The 19,493-nt window shown below is 43.6% G+C and overlaps 1 protein-coding gene across 8 annotated transcripts in view; it reads left to right on the top strand.

Moving 5' to 3' along the window:
• Window positions 1-16,920, top strand: part of CEP350 (centrosomal protein 350) — a 68,971-nt gene extending 52,051 nt beyond the window's left edge. For all 8 annotated transcript variants that reach the window (XM_064719352.1, XM_064719347.1, XM_064719348.1 and 5 more), the window contains 8 exons: window positions 169-329; window positions 899-1,038; window positions 1,879-1,961; window positions 2,587-4,622; window positions 4,920-5,321; window positions 5,408-5,554; window positions 6,633-6,755; window positions 12,894-16,920. In XM_064719352.1, coding sequence (XP_064575422.1) covers window positions 169-329; window positions 899-1,038; window positions 1,879-1,961; window positions 2,587-4,622; window positions 4,920-5,321; window positions 5,408-5,554; window positions 6,633-6,755; window positions 12,894-13,058 — 3,257 coding nt within the window. In that variant the 3' untranslated portion in view covers window positions 13,059-16,920. The remainder of the gene's footprint in view (window positions 1-168; window positions 330-898; window positions 1,039-1,878; window positions 1,962-2,586; window positions 4,623-4,919; window positions 5,322-5,407; window positions 5,555-6,632; window positions 6,756-12,893) is intronic.
• Window positions 16,921-19,493: the final 2,573 nt, after the last annotated feature.

Here is a 19,493-nt window from a genome sequence, read left to right as displayed (position 1 = left end):
GTTTAGAACCTGAAATCCCACCTTAAGATGTTAAATAATATGTTGACATTGCATTCTTTGACATTTTTCTTTGACTATATTTTGTAATTACTGAATGACTGTTTATTGCTTTGTTCAGAATTGTTTTGTGAAGTGCAAGTTTGTAAAGACTAAAAACAACTTTTTCAGAAACCACCTCAGATCAGAGTGACATCGAAGGACGCATCAGGGCCCTGAAGGATGAGCTACGGAAAAGGAAATCTGTGGTTTACCAGCTGAAAAAGGAGCAGAAAAAGAGACAAAAGGAGAGACTGAAGGCCCAGGAGGCCAGTTTGATCAAACAACTTGAGGTCAGGAATAGAAGAAAGAAGGGCAAAGTAACAGATTGTTAGCCTTAGATAAATCTTGATGGCAAAATATTGTATCAACAGCTGTGAAAGACATCTTGTTGTGATAGAAGTGTGACTATTACACAGAATCACAGAACAGTTTGGGTTGGAAAGGACCTTGAAAATCCTTTCATTCCAGTCCCCCTGCCATGAGCAGGGACACCTTCCACTAGACCAGGCTGCTCAAAGCCCCATCCAACCTGGCTATTTAACCATTTCCAATCCAGAGCCAGAGCCTTGAGGCAAAAATGCTATTTCCTTTTAAAATGTGTATCTGTAATGGATTGCTAGCAGCATTCTGGGGGTTATGTGTTACTGTCCTAGCTGGGATTAAAGATGAGTGCTCATGGAATTTGGTTTTGGAAGTAAAATATTGAAATTTCTAGGATTGCAGCTGTAGATTTTGGGAAAGTTAAATAGATTGGTTTATAGAGAAACTGAGTGTATTCTTTATTCCCTTACTAGGTTTTGGTTTTGAATTGTAGTTGTGGTGTAGTGTATTAACAGCTGGAATTGTTTTCCATGTGCAGTCCTATGATGAGTTTATCAAGAAGACTGAAGCAGAGCTGAGCCAAGATCTGGAGGCATCACCAACAGCCAAACCTCAGATCAAAACTCCATCCTCAGCTGCTGCTGAAAAACCTAAGATCAAGGCACCACCACTCCATAGGTAGCTGGGATTTTTCCTTCCTTTTTTTTTTTGGTTTTTTTTTTGAGATTATTTTGGAACTGATTACTGTTTTAGCCAAAACCATAGATGCAAGGAAAGCTGCTAACTCTGCTGTGCCTTAAAGCACTGGACATTGGCAGTATCCAATTGACTTCTTTGCTGCTGTCACCAGACCCAAAACAGATAAGATTTACCATGTCTGTAATCTTATGTACCTCCCTGTTCTCCTGCCCAGCCTTTCAGGCTCTATTTTCAATTTTTTTTAGAATAATAATTTTCTGTTGTGCAGGAATTCTGCCAGATACTGTGTGTGGATTATTTGCCTGAATGCTTTATTTTTTTCCATTTTGGCCACTCATTATGTCCACTGCAGTGTGTGAGGCAAACTGTTCATCTTTGCAACTTAAATCTGGTTTAGATCTTAGGTTTTAAAGGGCAGAGAATTCAACTGATCTTTTGCACTTCCTACTGTATTTTAAGTGTTCATTTTCTCCAGCAGATGGTGCAATTTTAGTGCATTCAAATGAAAAAAATAATAGAAACAATCCAACTTTTTTCTCTCCTTTTTATCTTTTTCTGGGAAGAGATAAAGTTTGATTAGTCTTTTTAAAAAAAAAATTGTTTCCAGGACTCTCCAGCCTCCCCTCTGTCCCCATTCCCATTTTCTAAGGTCATAGTATGTTGACAAAGCAAACTACTTATGTTATAATTGTAATGCCACTTTGATGTGGTGTTTCAATTATACATGCCTGTATTTCTATTTTTATCTATTAAGAAAACCAACCAAACATCACCCTCTGGTGTAACTGTAATTCATGCAATTTGATTTTTCCAATTTAGGCCTGAGACAGCTAAAAACTGGAAATCACTGACTGAGTCGGAGAGATCCAGAGCATCTTTGGAATCCGTTTCAGAACATGCAGGTAGGTAACTGGAAGAATCCATACTACAGATTAAGATCTTGAAAACTGACTGTTTTAAAATTCTTGAACCTTTTCCTTCTTGATTCACAAAGAGGTTTTAAAAGAGGATGGAGACTTCATAAAGCAACAGTGATGGAGCTGTATTTTTTGGAGTTTTATGCAGCAGGATTCTGCTTTTGCAGAATACCCTGTGTATTCAGTATTTAGTTTACTCTTTCTGAGGTGTATATGAAACCAGAATTAAGTGACAGCCTTTTTACTTTGTTTCTTGTTCCTTTACCACTTGAGTTCAGACACTTTTCACTGTTTTGCAGTTGATGATTATCTCATTATCTCCTGTTCTAATCTTCATTCTATTTGTGGCTTGCAAACAAATAACGGAGTCCTTACCTTGGGATGCTGGTTAAAGGAACAGAAGTAGAAAGCAAGCTTTATAACCCTGGAACTGAATGGAAGTTGCTCATGTTCATAGAACTGCCAGAAGTATATGTTTCCAAGGCACCAGTTTGTATCTTCTTTTAACACATAAAACTTGATATTAATTTAGTTCCCTGTGATTGCAGTTTGCAATAAAACAATATGGGTTATACAATCTGCTGAAATTCCCTTTTTATTTTCCTTCAAGATGCTGTGTCATCAAGGACTGAGAGATCTGTGTCTGTGCACACCAAGAAGGTGGCTGTGACAGCTATCCATGCAGGAGAACCTTCTGAAACAGCTTCCTTGGCTTCAGTGTTACCAAAGAGTTCCAGAGCAGGATCTGGTGATTCCTCAGATCGTCTCAAAGAAATGAAAGACATTAGCAGGAGTCTTGAGTCGGTGAACAAAGTGGTAAATGCATGCAGTGTTGGTCCTACCATTAGCCATGAATCTGAGATTACAGAAGATCTGGAATACATAAAGTCAGAGGAATATGAGAATGGAGATTCTGATGTTAAGCCTGTGGACAGTTCTGACGTCTTGCTGACGTTAGATGAAGGACGGGAGAGTTCACTGGATCACTGCTCTGAAAACAAACTCTCTCAGAAGGAGCTGTTAGATGTAGCTGTGGAAGGTCTTCATGATACAGAAGAAATCTTAGAACAGAGACAGTCCAGTAAAGATGCTGTAAGTGGCCCAAGCATAGAGGAGGCTTCTCACAAACTCAGCAAATCAGCAGAGGAAAAAGGTGATCTGCTTTCTGAGCAGCTCTTGAGTCAAAAAGAGCCATCATACCCTGATGACTTTGAAGGATCCTCTTCCAGAAAACAAGCCTCATCTGAAGAAACACTGCCTGGGGAGCGCTACAGAGATGACTTTGAGGGATCCCTGCTCTCTGCTGACGGGAAGTCCCTGAGGGAGCAGTCCCAGCACACGCAGGCCAGCCGGAGCAGATCCACCAGCCTGGGCAGCGATGGCGAGATCAGCGAGTGCCTCAGTGACAGGTCTGGCTCTGGCAGCACACACTCAGACAGGCTGCTGGAACTGAGGTCCCCAACAGAGCTGCTGAAAAATGCTGAACGCAGAGATGTGGAGCAAGAACAGGCTCCTGCTTGTTCACCACTGTGGGCCTCAGCTTCAGTCACAGAGGAAGCAGATGGCTTGTCCAATTTCAACATTGGAGACAGAGTACTTGTGAGTAAAGTCCAGCCTGGAACGCTGCGGTTCAAAGGGCTCACTAAATTTGCCAAAGGGTTTTGGGCTGGTGTGGAGTTGGATAAACCTGAAGGGAACAATAATGGAACTTATGATGATATTAAGTATTTTGATTGCAGAGAAAAGCATGGTATTTTTGCTCCTCCTCAGAAAATCTCTCACATTACAGAAAGTATTGATAGGCACTTAGACACAAATAAGGATGATGAAGATTCATTCTTTGATGATAGAGTGGAGAAGCAACACAAAGCTGAGCAGAAAGATAGAGAAAGTTCTAAACCTGGCAAAGAAGCTGAAAGCCAGAGCAGATATGCAACAGAGAACTATTCCCAGGATAAAGCTCCTGTGGACACAGCTGTTTCAGAAGCCTCAGCTGAGGAAAGGGTTGAAGAGGAGTTGTCATCTAAAGCAAACAGCATAAAAGACATTTCTGTAGCTACTGGTTCATTTGCCCAAGAACAGTCAGTGGTGAATTACCTGAAGGATGCTGTAAAAGAGGAGGCTGGACACACTCCTCTCACTGCTAGTGTTGTGGATGAGATTTCCACTGCTCAGGTGGATGATGTATCGGATTTCCTTTCTGAAAAACTGGAGAGGCAGAAGACACTGGGAGAGGAATGTGCTGAAAAGTTAGATGATCTCTCTCCTGGTGTCGTGGAGAAGCCTGCAACCCCACTGCTGGATTTGCTGACAAAAGAAAAGAACCAGTTAGAAGCACAGCTCAGCCTGCCTCTTAGAGAGGAAGAAAAGTCAAAAGACCAACTGGAAAAGGTCAGTTTGCTGACTGACAGTCTGCTGAGAGATTTTGTGAAAGACACAGTCAATCAGTTACAGCAAATAAAGAAGATCAAAAATGAGAAAATCCAGCTGAGCAACCAGGAGCTCTGTGATGTGAAGGAGGAAGCCACTACTCCACCCCAGCAGGTGGAAAAGCAGATTCCAGACGGACTGAATAACTTCTTCCTGAGTTCTGATTTGGAAGATGACAGAGAAGAGCTTTCCTCTCCAGACATGTGCCCCAGACCGGTGAGTAGCAGACATCTTGCACTGATGTTAAGAGTTGATTGTGCCTTTGGCTGGGGATGATTGAATCAGGAATGTGGGGTGGCACCAGTTGTTCTCCCAGGTTCTGTTGGATGATGTGGAGATTACCTGTATGTTCTGTAGGTGTCTCATACGTTTTTGTGTATCCCAGTGCATGGCTTGTTTTGGTAGCCATTTCTTGCCACCTACATCAGTAAAGCATTTAAAAATGTAAGCTGAGGGACACAAGGGTGTGACAGCACTTTGGCATTTATTTACTCTGTGGCTCTTGATTCGCAGGAGAGTCCCGTGTTTGGTGCCAGTGGCCAGGAGGAGCTTGCCAAGAGACTGGCAGAGCTGGAGCTCAACAGGGAGTTCCTGAGTGTGCTGGGAGATGATCAGGACTGGTTTGATGAGGACTATGGCCTGAGTTCTGGTAAGCTGCAGCAGAAGCAAGCTGAGGAACCAGCAGTGCTGCCCCCGGCAGAGCCGCAGAAAGTGCCGACCAAGCCGAGCGAGGAGGCCCTGGCGGTCCCTCACACTGCAGTGGAGGTGGAAGGGATGGTGCATGCAGCAGCTGAGGAGCTCTGGAAACTGAAAGAGCTGGGTCATGATCTTCAAAGCTGCAGCCTTAAAACAGATCTCAGTGGTACCCTCCAAGAGCAGGACACAGACACCATAAACAAGCAGGTTTATAGAAAGGTACGGTCTTCAGGCATTTGGTCTTGCCCTCCAAAATTTTATCATGGACAAAAAAAGCCATAACCTTTACTTTTTCCTTTGTTCAGGTGGTATTTGATTTAACAAGAGAGATCTTTGGGGAAATCTTTGCTGAGGATCCTAATCTGAATCAGCCCATTTGGATGAAACCATGTAGGATCGCATCTGCTTATTTTCGCCGAGTCAAAGATCCAAATGATCTGGATGAAATCAAGGTAGGATGAAATCTTTGTTGAGCAGGGAAAGTAAGATGAAAACCACCAAACTGCCACTTACCTGAGTGTTAAAAGATCATAAGAGGTGTATCCAGCAAGAGATGCAAGAGGAAAGAAAATTTGTCAGAATGGTCCTTTTTTACTCAGCAGATACTCCCTGTCCTTATGACTGCTGCTGGTTGTTTTTAAACCTCAGTCCTCTGTGCAGAACTGCCAGGATGACCTTGATCTTATAAAATTGGTATCCTGACAGCCTGCTGCTGTAGCAGATTTCTGTATGGCTAAATTGGAATGGATCCAACGGTAGGGTTGGGCCAAATGGGATGAGCTAGATTTTTCACTCACACACACACACCTATACCAACCTCTCTGAGGACAGCAGGAGTTGCTCAGAGGAACCCAGACTTTGACTGGTGAGGGCATTGTCATATTTGGCAAGCCAGAGGAGGCTTCTATGTATTGGTGGTAGTGCTCAAGGAAGGACAAAATCACTGAGCCTGGGGGCAAACGAGACCCTGGCTGGACCTAGGTTAAACTTGCAGGGCTGGACATTGGGGAAAAAACCTGTGTCCCTTAAAGCCCTCCACAAAGAACCTTCCATATGGCTCATCAGGACACAAATGAAAGCTTCCACCTGCACTGTTTCTTCTGAAATTGAGGCAGTTGACTAAATATTGATCAACCTGCTGAAGATACAGCATCTTAACTGTCTAGGAAAGCAAAGCAAAGAAAGAAATAGTATCTAAATCACTCTGTCAGTCGAGAAGACTTTCAAAAGCATGTGCCTGGGAACAGCAGGGACACAGGACAAGGACACCAAATTCCCACCCTGCTTTTCTTTAATATTTTCCCATAAAATAAATTGTCAGAATCCTCTGTTTGTGTAGTGCTGAAAGTGTCTGTTTCCAAGGCTGAAGCAGCAGTGGGTGTCTTGTTTTCCCCCCCACTTCTGGGTTAAATAATTGTCCTGCCAAGCTGATGTGAATTCTATAGTGTGACTTTTTTATGGGAGCTGCTTTGTGCATACCTTTAATTTCTTATCTCAAGTGTGATAAATCTCACCTTTACTGTTCTGTAGAACTTCATTGCAGCTGAAGTACTGAAGCTGTTCAGCCTGAGGAAGGAGCCTAACCACAAAACAGACTGGCAGAAGATGATGAAATTTGGGCGGAAGAAACGAGACCGGGTGGATCACATACTGGTAAGTGGATGAACACAAACAGTCTTGTCAGGTACTGTCCACCTGACTGAAGTGTGGCACATGAATGTATTTTCAGTATTCAGTCTTGCTGTTTAAAAAATACAAAGTGCACATGAGCTGTCAGAAGTCCAGTGCCAGTGAGGGAAGGTGATTTGAGTTAATTCTGCCTACTTGTTTGCAGTATAAATTCACTCACTCCCAAAAAGTTTAAAGCATGAATTTCCTGAAGGAAACAATGAAATATTTGACTGAGAATAAATTTTTTCTTTGAGATGGGAATATGTTTTTCCTCTTACTTTAATATAAAATGTTTTTATTTTGAAGTAATATTATTTAATTTGAGACAGTAATAGAATGTAATTAAACTAGTGAATGCAACTGCCACTGGGGCAGAGACAGTTCAGTGTTAAAACTGCCTGAGATGGAGCATGTCTGGCTGTGTACAGTTTTTGAAAGTTATTTTGTTGTCTTGTATTGCCTGGTTAACATCTTTATTGGCTGTAATGATAGTGAAGGTTCTGCTTGGGAATATGAGTCGTCATTAACACTGCTTCACTTAATTACACCTGGAATTGATTCCACACAACGAGCACATATGAGTAATTTGGATTTGTGGGTCATGTGGTCTTTAATTGCCCATCACTGCAGGGTTTCCAACACAGGGGTTTAATTGTATGTAAATAGAATATATATTTATAGATCCCAATACATCCTGATACTCTTGGTTCAGGGAGATAGAGGTTGTTCAAGCATGCACAGAAAAGTTTTATGTTTAGATCCCCAAGGGAACTAATATTACAGCTATTATGCATGTGTACCAACTTCCTAATGTATTTGCACCATAGCTAGAAAGAAAGATTCCTTCTAGTTGAAGGCATGCAGAGTTCTTCAGGTGATGTTTGAAGTTCAGACAATCCAGTCTGTGATTCACATGCAGAGCCAGGCCTCAAAGATTAATGGAGCTTTGACAAGTTTGGCCTAATAAATAATGTGTTTAATTTTATTTTGTTCTCACAAGAATATGGTAATAAAACTTCAGCTGAACACTGGGAATAACTCTGTGAAGGTTGCAGCATGCCATGCTTTAGGAATAAGGCAGTCCCAGGGGCATTTCTTACAAATTTATACTTTGATGTGAGCCACTATCAGAGGAACTTTTAACTGAAAACCTAAGGAGATAAGGCAAGAGAAACTGAACTCTATTTTATTAAAATCTCTGTGAAATATGAAGTATTGGACAGCTTTCTCTGTCTCCTAGTCAACCCCAGCTTAAGGTCATGAGTTCTGTGGTAACCCAGATGCAAGGCCAGAAGAGGAAATACAGGTGCAAGACCTGCTGCCTATTCCCAGCAGCTCATGGGGTAGCCCTGAACTGAGAGGCCAGGTTTAGGATTCTTCACATTTTGTTGAAATTGTGTTCAAGTAGTACAAGAGAGAAATTTCCTGAAAGAGAAAGTGAGATTGTTTTTGTAGGTTTAGGTGCTGTCTAAAAGAGTCATCTTTGAAAATCACAATTTAAAATACTTAGTTCAGTTTTTGTGAAGGTGTAGCCAGTATACACCACTGCAGTGTGTAGGGGATGTCATGCGAATACACATATGAGCTCATTGATCCCCCACATTCTTTTGATGCTTGTAAAGACAATGACTGTTAAAATAAAACATGATCTCTTTAAAACAGAGATTAATGTTCTTAGCCTTCTGTTACTTGCATTTAAACTTAGAGCACAGTTTTTCTTCCCAGTTTCTTTGTTTCCATTTTAAGTCAAATTAACCTTAAAACGACAACATCCCTTCACAGTTTTCTGTTGAGACAGCTGTGTATTTTAGTGATACTGAGGAGATTGAACACACCTGGCTGTCCAGTTCTGTCTGACCCAGGAGCTGGGTGTGACTTTTATTTCTTCTGCAAGCACAGAAACAAATGCCAGGCTGTTTGCCTGAACTTATTCTCTCCTGATTATGCCCGGATACTCTGTTCTGGGTTTATCATATTCAACTTAATTCCCAGTGGAAGGTTCATCCCTGTGGGAAGGGGCGCAGCAGGAGAAGCAGCTCTGATGATCTCTGTGACACTGGGACCTCTAGGTTGGCCATCACACTCCTGGGAACAAAAGGGAGAACAAGATGGATTCATCCTTTGCCTCCTTGCTCTGTCTTGAGCTTTGCAGCTTCCTCCAATGGCTGCACTTTTAGTTACATTTTCACTTTGGTCTGTGCTTTCCCAGCATTGACACCAATGTGGTGAGTCATGTTTTAGTGCCAGTGACAAAAGAACATCTTCCTCTTCTCCTTTTTGCAGCATTCTTTTTTTTTCAATCAGGCATCTCTGTCCTCAGAAAAGAATTTATATTGGGATTCTTCAGGGATCCCTCTGATATGCTGGATATTTGCTCCAGTTACTAACATTTGAGGCAAATCTTGCCTTTCAATAAACAAGCACAGGAGTTCACATTTATGAAAAGCTACTTTGTTTAAAATCAAGTTAAAGGAATGTCTAAGTATTTGCTTTCTTCCCTTTTTGTCCCTCCATGTTGTTCCTTTATCACATGTGTGCTGTCTGTGCTTTGTGGAGAATGTCAAATGTACATTTTGGTACATCAGGGCTGCCAGAATCTTTCAAAACCTGTTTTTAAACTACAGCAAGAACCCTCATATCTCCTTATTTAAGTTCAGGTGCTGACAATAGGTTGTTTCCACTCCTTTTTTTTCCACTTGGGTCTTCAGCCAAAGCTGCCTGTGCTGATCTGTTTGCATGGGGCTAGAACAAACTCTGCCATTGCTTTCCCTGCCAGCCCCTTTCTCTTTTATGTGGAGCTTGAGAAAGCAGAGCTCACATGACACTGCCAAACCTATGTGTTTGGTTTTCACACCTGAGGAGCCTGCCAGCAGAGTGCTGCAAAGTGCTTGATCTTCTGACCTGTTGATTTAACAGCCAAAATGTTTCTCTCTGTGCAGAAGCTCTGCAATAAAGCAGGACTGTTCCTACCAAGCTGGTTTAATTGGAAAGCTGGAGGTGCCACCGCTGCAGCTCCCCAGATCTAAACCCAAGGGAGTGCACAGTAAGAAGAGTGAAAGGCTGTTTGTCTGCTGTGTCTGAAGGTTTCCAGGCACTCTGAGAGCACAGGGCTGTGAGAATGCACCTGCCTGCCTTCCTCCTGCTGGCCTTCAGCCAGGATGCTACTTTATATCTGGATGCTTATTCTTTTCAGTCTCCCTAATAGTCTCCTTACTCCTTAAATGTAGTTTATTTTAGAGATATTCTTGCTTTTGAACAGGAATCTTGAGAAATCAAAACATGCTAAGTCACTCTCTAAATTTCCTTCTGATTATATTACTTCATGTGGGGTTTTTTAGGGACATTGCCAGCAGGATCATGTGACCATGTTATCTCCTAGCTTTTCTTTTGTGTGTATGCCCCCTTCTTTAAATGTTTTTTTTTTAACATAAAAAGTGTGCATATTAAAAAAAAAAAAAAGGACACAGAGAAAAAAATACCACACAGCCTTCTGCATTTCATTGCTCTTTATGTTTTCATTAAGATTGAATTAATTAAAACTATAGTTTTCCTGACTTCACCCAAATGCAGTTTCTTTCTGGTATAGAGATCTTGCTTCCTGGTATCAAACATGTCAAGTTGTACTTTTGTCATAAAAAAGTGCAAAGTACTGAAGAAAGGACAAAGTCCATTTCCGTGCAAGCCATGATAGTTGTCCATTATTAAAGAAACTGTCTCAATTACTTAGGAGCAGTTTGTGGTAACACAACAAATGGATCAAACCTTTCCCAGACAAAGGAGTCACAGCTGCTCAGATGTTGCAGCCAGGGCTGCAGAGCAGCACAGCAGTTGCCACACGTGTTCTGAATGCACTATAAACAGGACTTGCCTGCAGCTGCAGATTGCACATTCTCACAGCTTTCCAAAAGTATGCTTGAGGAAGTCCTGCTACTGCCAAAGGAAATTGTGCACTCTGCCTCTGAGAGAGGGAGGAATGATACAGGCAAGAGAAAATTAGTCATTGATACTGTTTTTCCTTCTGGTGCTGTTAAACATCCAGCCTTTCTCTGCCTGGATCAAGTACCTTCTCCTCTCTCATTTACTTTTACTTCTTTATTCCATGTATCTCTTTTCACTGCTTGAGCACAGTAAAGAAATTGTCTCATCACACAGTTGTCAGGGAGACAGAATAAACAGCACCTTAGTGTGGATCTGGACATTGAGGTTTGTTCAAGGCCAGTGAGATCAGAGCTTTTAACCTGCTTGATTATTTTTCTCACTGGCTTTCCCCACCCTCAGCGTTACCTTAACTAAGTCTTGACTTCACTTTTCAGCAGTGGAGTGGCTGCTGGCCTGGGAGGGCTGGGCAGAAAATCCCATCAGTCACTGTCATGCAGCTGCTCCAGGTTACCAGCCTTGGATGTCACCAGTGGAGGTCCCTGGGCATCCCCTGGCATTTGTCTCCACCCACCTCCTTCATCTTCAGGCTCTTCCCTCATTTCCAAGATCTTTCCTGCAGCAGCCATTTTCATCCCCTCCCTTTGAGCCCCCTGTTGTTTTTTCCCAAATCACTTCTGCTTTTAGGGAATCCTTTTACAGTATCCCCTCTTCTTTTCATGACCTCTTCCTTATCTAAATAATCTATGAAGCAGACACAGAACACATGATCAGACTGCAAATTGCTGCTTCTGTCTTTTGCCTCTTTATTGATGGCAGGACTTGGGACATGCTGCTGTTTATCAGAATTTTCAACCAGCACATACACAGGTTACAGGCAGCACTTTTCTCTGTGAGAGTTCAGGAGTCTCTTTCAGACATTCACCCCCACACAAACCCACACCAAATTATCCACCATTTAAATTATATTTCCCCTACAGCACTCCTTCCAAGTTTGATTGCAAAGAGTGTTGCTTCTTCCTTATTAGTAACAAGCCTAATGAAGCCATTAGTGCCTGTTCCTTGACAGCTGTGTGGGAAAGAGGCACACTGTGTTACACTTGCTGTGTAACACACAGCAAGTTCTGTCTCAGAAAACAACACTGTTACATACTGATCCTGGGCTAGTGGGTTTTTCAGTGTGTTTAACCTTAGTTTGGCAATGAGTAGGTGTCTGCCCCACTTCTACACTGTAAATGTATTTTGAGTTCAGAGTGTAAGATTTATGGGCAGAGGAGGTTTCTGCTGAAGCTGAGCAGAGACAGATCTTGTTACAAGTTTTTGTTGTCGTTTTAAATACAAGGGATGTTTGCATTCATTCCTTCTTTTCTAAAATGATTGAGTGCATGTAGGTTTGTCTGTGATACTGAAATGGTCAGTAAGACAAATTTTTAATAAGTTTAATTGAAATGGTCAGTAAGACAAATTTTTAATAAGTTTAATTGAAGATGTTCAGTTTGGAGAGACTCTCAATAAGACTTGATTTGCTGAATGAAATTATATATTTCATTCTGATGCTAAACCACCTATTTGTCAGTGAGCAGTAAAAGGGGATTTTCTTTGTCAACAATTTAGTAATAGAAGGAAGTAAGTACTCTTTGAATGTACTGGTGCAAAATTCCATTTGTAGTAATGCTGTCAAATGCAATGAAGCATGGAGTGTTCTGTGCAAATGAGTTGTAATGCTGTCTTATAACACATGTAAGCATTCTTCCTATGCAGAAGCAACTTTAGTTGTTTCCCTAAAGTTTTCTTGTTACTTTATAAACTGAACTGCAGTGAAATCTCTTCTTTTCACCCTTGCCCTGTTCAAGGCCTTTCCATTACTTCTTACCAGTTTAAGCTACAAAAAATCAGCTTCTTGCAAAAACATACTTAGGGACTAATTAATTAATAGACCTTCTGCTCTTGGCCAAGACTTTCCCATTAGCTGAGTCCTTTCAAGTGAAAAACTTGTGCAGGAATATGAAAGCCTTTAAAATGGATGCTAGAATGAAAAGTAGAAAACATTCATAGAGTGAAATAGCCTGGTTCAAACAGATCTGTGTTCGTTTTGCTATTCCAAGCGTTTCCTGTAATCTCTTACAAAGACAGATATGTTGTTGACAGACAGACTCTGCTTTGGACTCTTTCTGGAACTTTGCAGGCAATATTATTTTAAAGCAACAGAATTGTAATGTTTCTATTGCTTTTCTCCCCTCCAAGGTGCAGGAACTCCACGAGGAAGAGGCGCAGTGGGTGAACTACGACGAGGATGAGCTGTGTGTCAAGATGCAGTTGGCAGATGGGATCTTCGAGGCCTTAATCAGAGACACTGTTGATGTACTGAACCAGATAAACGAGAAACAGAGGAGGCTGCTGCTTGTCTGACAGTGCTGAAGTGAGCTCAGAGCTGCAACCATGGAGTCACAGGCCTCCCTGACTCCTGACCTGCTCTCCTCCCTGCATGTGCTGCAGCTGGACTTCCATCGTGGGGTTCCCAGGCAGTTCAGATGGATGAAAAGAACCTGAACTGGCTGCCAAGACCTTGCACCAGATTTATTGTTTGGAACAAGCTGATCCCTCACTTGAGGCTGCTTTGAGGAGTGCTCAAGACTGTTCATGTGCCAATGCAGTTATGTCTCATAACTGTCAGCAGCTGCCCAGGGCCCCAGCCGGGGCTTTGACATGTTTGGTTTGTTCCCTGAAAGGCTTGGGTTAAGTTGGGGTGTTGGCTGTTTTGCTGGAATGGTGGTCAGCCATCAGTACTCAACTTGTCTTTAGAAATGTGAGTAATTTGGAGAAGCAACAGTTTGGTCAGGTTTTGGTCATAACCAGAGACTTACCATACTGAACAGTGTTATAATCCTAACACATCTTCTCCTGCAGTCCTAACAATGTGCATCAGTTCCTTCTGCTTCAGAGCCTATTTAATTCACTTCTCTGTGAAGCTGGTTTTCATCTTTCTTCTGTGATGTGGTACCAAGCATGGTGCCAGCCCAGTCCAGGGAAATTAGATGCTGTTTCTTCCTGCCTACAAGTAAAGAATTCTTGCTGCTTTGCTCTGAGGCAGAGCAAGCTAAAGCCTGCCTAATGTCAAGCGTGAAAGATGAGCCCGTGGACAACTTTCCTCCTACCGTGTAGCACTTCTCTTCCTGGAGCACCAGCTGCTCCCAGAGAATGGATACTCAGGATTTTCTCAGGCACGAGACATGCAGGAGTGGAAAATATTTCCTCACAAAAATTTGGCCTTCAATCCCTCAGCTTTCTCCCTTACTGTCACCTAATGAAATTGGAGAAGCTGTTACTTGAACAATTTAGAGAACAGAGTGTATTCACCAAAGAAAGCAGTGTCTGGTGCTTGACTGTCTGCATGTTTTGTGCTTGTGGGTTTTTTATTTATTTTCAGATAATTTATTAAGTGGATTACAGGAGAGTGTCCTGTGCAGTTGGCTGCACTGTCCTGTGTTTTGAGACAGACAAACTTGAGAGAGCATCTGGTTTAGAAACTTCCAGAGCCCCATATTCTTCACACAAAACCTCCAGCTTCATGAGGCAGATACAGGGGGTGAAGGTAGGAACAACCAAACCTCAGTGACCAAGGCTGGGACGCAAAGACAGGTCTAGGAGTGGAGCTTGAAAACCAAAACACCTGGTTCAGAGACAATGGAGAGTTGAGGGGGCTGAGCTGAAAAACTGTGTGAAAATTCCCAGCTCTTTCTATTCCCTTCCTTTCCCAGAGCTTCTGCACCATACTATGTGGTTGATTTTGGTTGATTTGGCTGGATTCATCTGCAGTGTCATTCTGCTGAGTGCTGGTTCCTGACCTGTTGTTGTGTTTTTCTTGGAGGAACACGGACAATCTGGGGTCAGACGTTGATGCCTTAATAGTGGATGTCCCTGTTTGCTAACCTGGGACAAGACCCAGAGGGAAGTCGGATTCTCCAGGCCCTGGAGTGCAGACAGAGACTTTGAAGCCCTCAGAGGTGCCCCAAAGATGCTGCAGCCCACATCAGGCATCTCAACTGTTTCATTCATCTGCTTGGTTCTTGGGCTTCCTGCTGTGCATACCTCTGCTATGCCCCAGTTTGGTTTCTCTTTTCCACCTTTTTTTTTTTTTTTTGGTTGGGTTGTTTATTGTTTGGGATTTTTTGAAAGCTATCATTGGAATATTTGCATTTTGCACAATGACACACGGCTGGTAATTCTTCAGGGACAGCCCTGGGAAATGTTGGATCTGCCAGAGGTCCATACAGATTCTCAGATGTAGTGTTGCCAGCACCTCATTATGAGTTAGTGGTGAGCCAAATCCATGGGAGCTCTGTGAGTGGAAGAACAAGGAGGAGGTAATGGTGGGTAGGGACACCTCCAGTGGGAATATGCATGTCTGTCCCTCAGTAGTGGGCCTTTTGGCTGGCTGGAAGTCAAATAGTCTTGGTGGAGCATTGCTCAGCTTTTTTTCTCAAGTGATTCATTTGTTCATGTAAAATGTCATGATGCTGAACCAGGAAACCCTTGGATGCTTAAGACAGAAGCAAACTAAAGCTGCTAGATTTAACCAGCATGGTGTCACTGATTGGGTCACCACCTCAGATTCCCTTTCCTGGGTGTATCTCTTTCAATAGCAAGGATTGCTATTTTTATAGGTAGCAATTATGGAAAGAGGACACAGACCTGCAGAGTCAGTTGTACCTGGAGCGTCAGGTCAGGTTCTGTTCTGTAGATTCTGTGACCAGTGTTGAGAAGGTTGTCCTGCATCCCCAGGGCTTTTTGCTCCTCTGAGGGGCTCGTGGGGTGTTTCTGGTGTGTCCAGCAGGAGGGGGGAGGTTGTGCAGTCAGGGCATGGGGTCCCATTGGAGACCATATGCCAGCTGTCTTTTGGCTGTAGTACCCTCCACAGAAGCACTAACTGTTTTTAACAGGTGTTGGACAGAAGCAAGCTGTGTCTAAGTAATGGCTTTGTTCCTTTGCAGACATCACTGATTTATTTTTGGTAGCAATCCTTGCTAGGAGCAACCCCAGAATGACTTGAACGTACGTGAATTCCCTTCTCAATACCTCACGTGTGTTGAGTTGCTTTGAGTTGAGTGTATGTTCAAAACCTCAAGTGGGTTGAGTACTTGTGGACTGATGATTACTGCAATGAAGCAAGGGTCAGGCTGGGTCAGGCTGCTAGTGAGGAGATATGGGGAAGCCTGGGGTCCCACAAACAGGCTGAATTCTCTGCTTCTCTCCCCAACCTTCCCTTTGTAAGAACAAGATGATATTTCTGCGTCCTGGTTATCTCGGTGTAACCACATAAGAAGATTGAAGGCTGGGACACTTTGCTGAGACTCCTGAGCTGCTTGGGGCAGCAGCAGCTGTCATCACTGGGGACATGCTGCTCCATCTCTGGAAGGGTCTCAGAGCCAGTGGGAAAGCCCAGGCTTGTGGGTACCTCTGTAACAGCAGGATGCTCTGTGAGCCGAGCCCTGGAGTATCAGTGCTTCTGCCTTTCAGAGAAGGCTTGTTGCTCACAAGGTGGAATGAGGGATTGAAAAATCCCATCTTGTTCCTTTTCCTTTCTTGAAAAAGTGGCCTTAGCTTTCTGCAATACTTGAATAAGTGTGTACCTGCAGAAGTAGCACAGTGACAGAGACCTTTTAAGTGACTATTCTGCGAGGAACTGTGTGCAGTTCCAACTTTCATATCTCTTTGCTACCTTAAGAATATTAGGAAAACAAAGTACTTTTCAGCAGACAAACAGTTGAATCTTACAAGGTATTTAGTGCATCTGAAGTGTTTACAAACCAACTAAAATGGAGAAAAGCAAACTATTGAACTTATTTGTAATTTAAGTGTTAAATTCAAAATTATATACAGATGAAAAAGGAATACTGTAATTAACCTGCATTTACTAGGGGGTTTTATTCCTTGATTTTGCAGAGCCTTTTGATACACATTTGCAAAGCCGCCTTTTGGGAGGCTCGGTCTCCCCATGTACTGTGTTGTGGAGATGCTGAAAGAAACCCATTTACTGTGTATGTGTAAATAACCTGGTAACTTGGGGTTTGGGCCAGTTTCAGCTCATGTTCACATCCACAGCAGCTTTGCACAGTAGACAGATCCAAGGATGTGGAAGGGGATGGGGAGGTTTTTTTGTAATTAAGAACTGTAAAATAACCAGGATGGTCCCTGTGTACACCAGTGTAAATATCTTTGGTAACTGAAATGTACTTTAAGAGAACAAATTCTGTAAATAAACTGATTTATAAATTAATCTTGTTTCCTGGATTTTATAAAATTGAGCTTTCCAATTACCCAAGCAGTTGCTAATTCTGACGGTGTCCTGGAGATTTGTCCCTTGTACATTCCACTTTCTGTCTGATGCTGTGCTTGGGATGCCAATCACAGTCTACAAAATCCCATTAGAGTTGCCCTAATTATAATCATAACTTCTTTAGAATTTCCTTATTGTTAAAGCTGACTGTTGATAACACCAGAAAATAGCATTGAACAATCATTGCAGGAGTTCGCAATGGGGGAAAAACTACTCCTTGCACATATTTATTTAAAATATGTTTTAAAAACTCATGGTTTGAAACATTTTTATGTTAAAAACAGTTTTGAAATTAAATTCAGAACCTCAGTCTTGTTTTGTATTCCTAAATTGGTACATCTCTGTAGAGCTGCTGTTAGCAGCACCAATGCCTTCCTCACCAAGGAGCAAATATTGCTCTCTAGAAACTTTATGTGTTGGTGGAATTTTTCTAAATCTTTGCTGTTTTCTTTCCAGGACAAGAAAAAAACAAATTAACACCTGAAAGGTGTAGAAGGAGCTCTGTAAGAGGACAGCCAAGCACTTGCAGTGCCAAACCACAGGTGTGGGCAGGTGGTGATGGAGTGGCAGCATGAAGGTGTGAGCCAGGGAGCACAGGTGTTTATTGAGCCTCCTCAGTGCCTGTGGCCACCTCTGCTCCCGTACCTCTGCTGTGGTTTTGCTTTTTATTAATGTACAGCCCAGCAGAAAAGGCTTTGCTTTCCATTTACTGCAGACCCTGTACTAAACCCACCATTGGTCTTTCCAGCTTGGAGGACACTGTGACCATCAACTCCTCACCTGCCTGGGAGGAGTGTGTGCATTAAATGGAGGGGACCTGTATGAGCTAAACCATTGCAGTTATTTGTTCTTTACTTTTCTTTAGCAGAGATACCTCATCCTGGAGGAGGACTTGCTGCATTCAGGCTTCTAATATGGAAGCAGCTTTGCTGCAGGCTCACAGTGCCAGTGAGCCGCAGGGCTGGTCCTCAGTGGAGCGTGCTGGGGACACCATCACAGCCCTCAGACAGACAGGAGGACATCAGAGCCCTCAGACATCATCACAGCCCTCAGACAGACAGGAGGACATCACAGCCCTCAGACACCATCACAGCCCTCAGACACCATCACAGCCCTCAGACAGACAGGAGCACATCACAGCCCTCAGTCACCATCACAGCCCTCAGATAGACAGGAGGACATCAGAGCCCTCAGACAGACAGCAACCCTCAGACAGGAGGATGTCACAGCCCTCAGACACCATCACAGCCTCAGACAGACAGGAGAACATCACAGCCCTCAGACAGACAGGAGAACATCACAGCCCTCAGACAGACAGGAGGACATCACAGCCCTCAAGACAGGAGAACATCACAGCCCTCAGACAGACAGGAGGACATCACAGCCCTCAGTCATCATCACAGCCCTCAAGACAGGAGAACATCACAGCCCTCAGACACCATCACAGCCCTCAGACAGACAGGAGGACATCAGAGCCCTCAAACACAGTCACAGCCTTCAGACATCATCACAGCCCTCAGACAAGAGGATGTCACAGCCCTCAAACACTGTCATAGCCCTCAGACAGACAGCAGCACGTCACAGCCCTCAGACATCATCACAGCCTTCAGACACCATCACAGCCCTCAGACAGACAGGAGGACGTCACAGCCCTCTGAGCTCAGTGACTGAACCAGCCAAATGCAGTGCTGGATCCTGGGATATCCGAAGGGCTGAGGCCAAGTGGTGCTGCAGCCTCTGTGTCCTCATTAGTGAGCAGCAGGAGAGCATGCGTGCCGTGCCTTTCCTCGCCCCACAGCAGTTTTACTCCACGAGTCCTGTATTTTTGGACAGTTTTCTGTTTGCATCCATCCCTGGAGGGGGCTCAGAGTGCATTTCATGCTGAAAAAACCCAAACTGATCTGTGCATCCCTGGCTGAATAAGAGGCTTCCTTTAAGAGCGGCTCGAGCCGTGGGAGCGCTGCCAAGGTGCTCCGGCGGGTGACGCAGCAAACTGCTGCATTGCTCCTGCTGTCCTTGCCCAGGATGCCCAGCAATCAGCATGATGAAGGCTCTCATTTCCTCACTTGCAAGTCTACCTTGCTTCACTTTGTCACTGACTTTCTACCCGTGGTGTTGGTGCAGCTCCTCCCAGGAGCCTTGGAGCACGGTTACCTTTAACTCCTGCATTGGGCAATGGCCAGCAGCCGCCTTCCTGACGACACTGTGGATTGAGTAGGACTGTTTGGTGCCTCCCTTCCCACGTGCAGCCCACTCCCAGGTGCCTCCCTGGGGATGTGGTGCCAGCTGCAGCCATCCCACGTGCTAAAATGCCTGGTAGAGCACTGGAGCGCTTGAAATGTGGACTCTGCTCCAGACGTGCTGTGCCCTGCCTAGCACAAGGGCTTCTGCAATGTCCAGGCTCTCATTAACACAGCCCTGAGAAGAAAAGGAGTTGGTGGGGAGCTGCTGAACACCAGCAGCTCTTCAGAGTGCAGGAAGGAGAGCAGGGGGGCTGCCCAGCTGCT

The sequence above is a fragment of the Zonotrichia leucophrys genome, chromosome 8 (assembly GCF_028769735.1).
Source record: "Zonotrichia leucophrys gambelii isolate GWCS_2022_RI chromosome 8, RI_Zleu_2.0, whole genome shotgun sequence".
Classification (NCBI taxonomy): Eukaryota; Metazoa; Chordata; class Aves; order Passeriformes; family Passerellidae; genus Zonotrichia; species Zonotrichia leucophrys.
The sequence above is the reverse complement of the archived record's forward strand: the minus strand, read 5'-3'. Positions and strand labels throughout refer to the sequence as shown.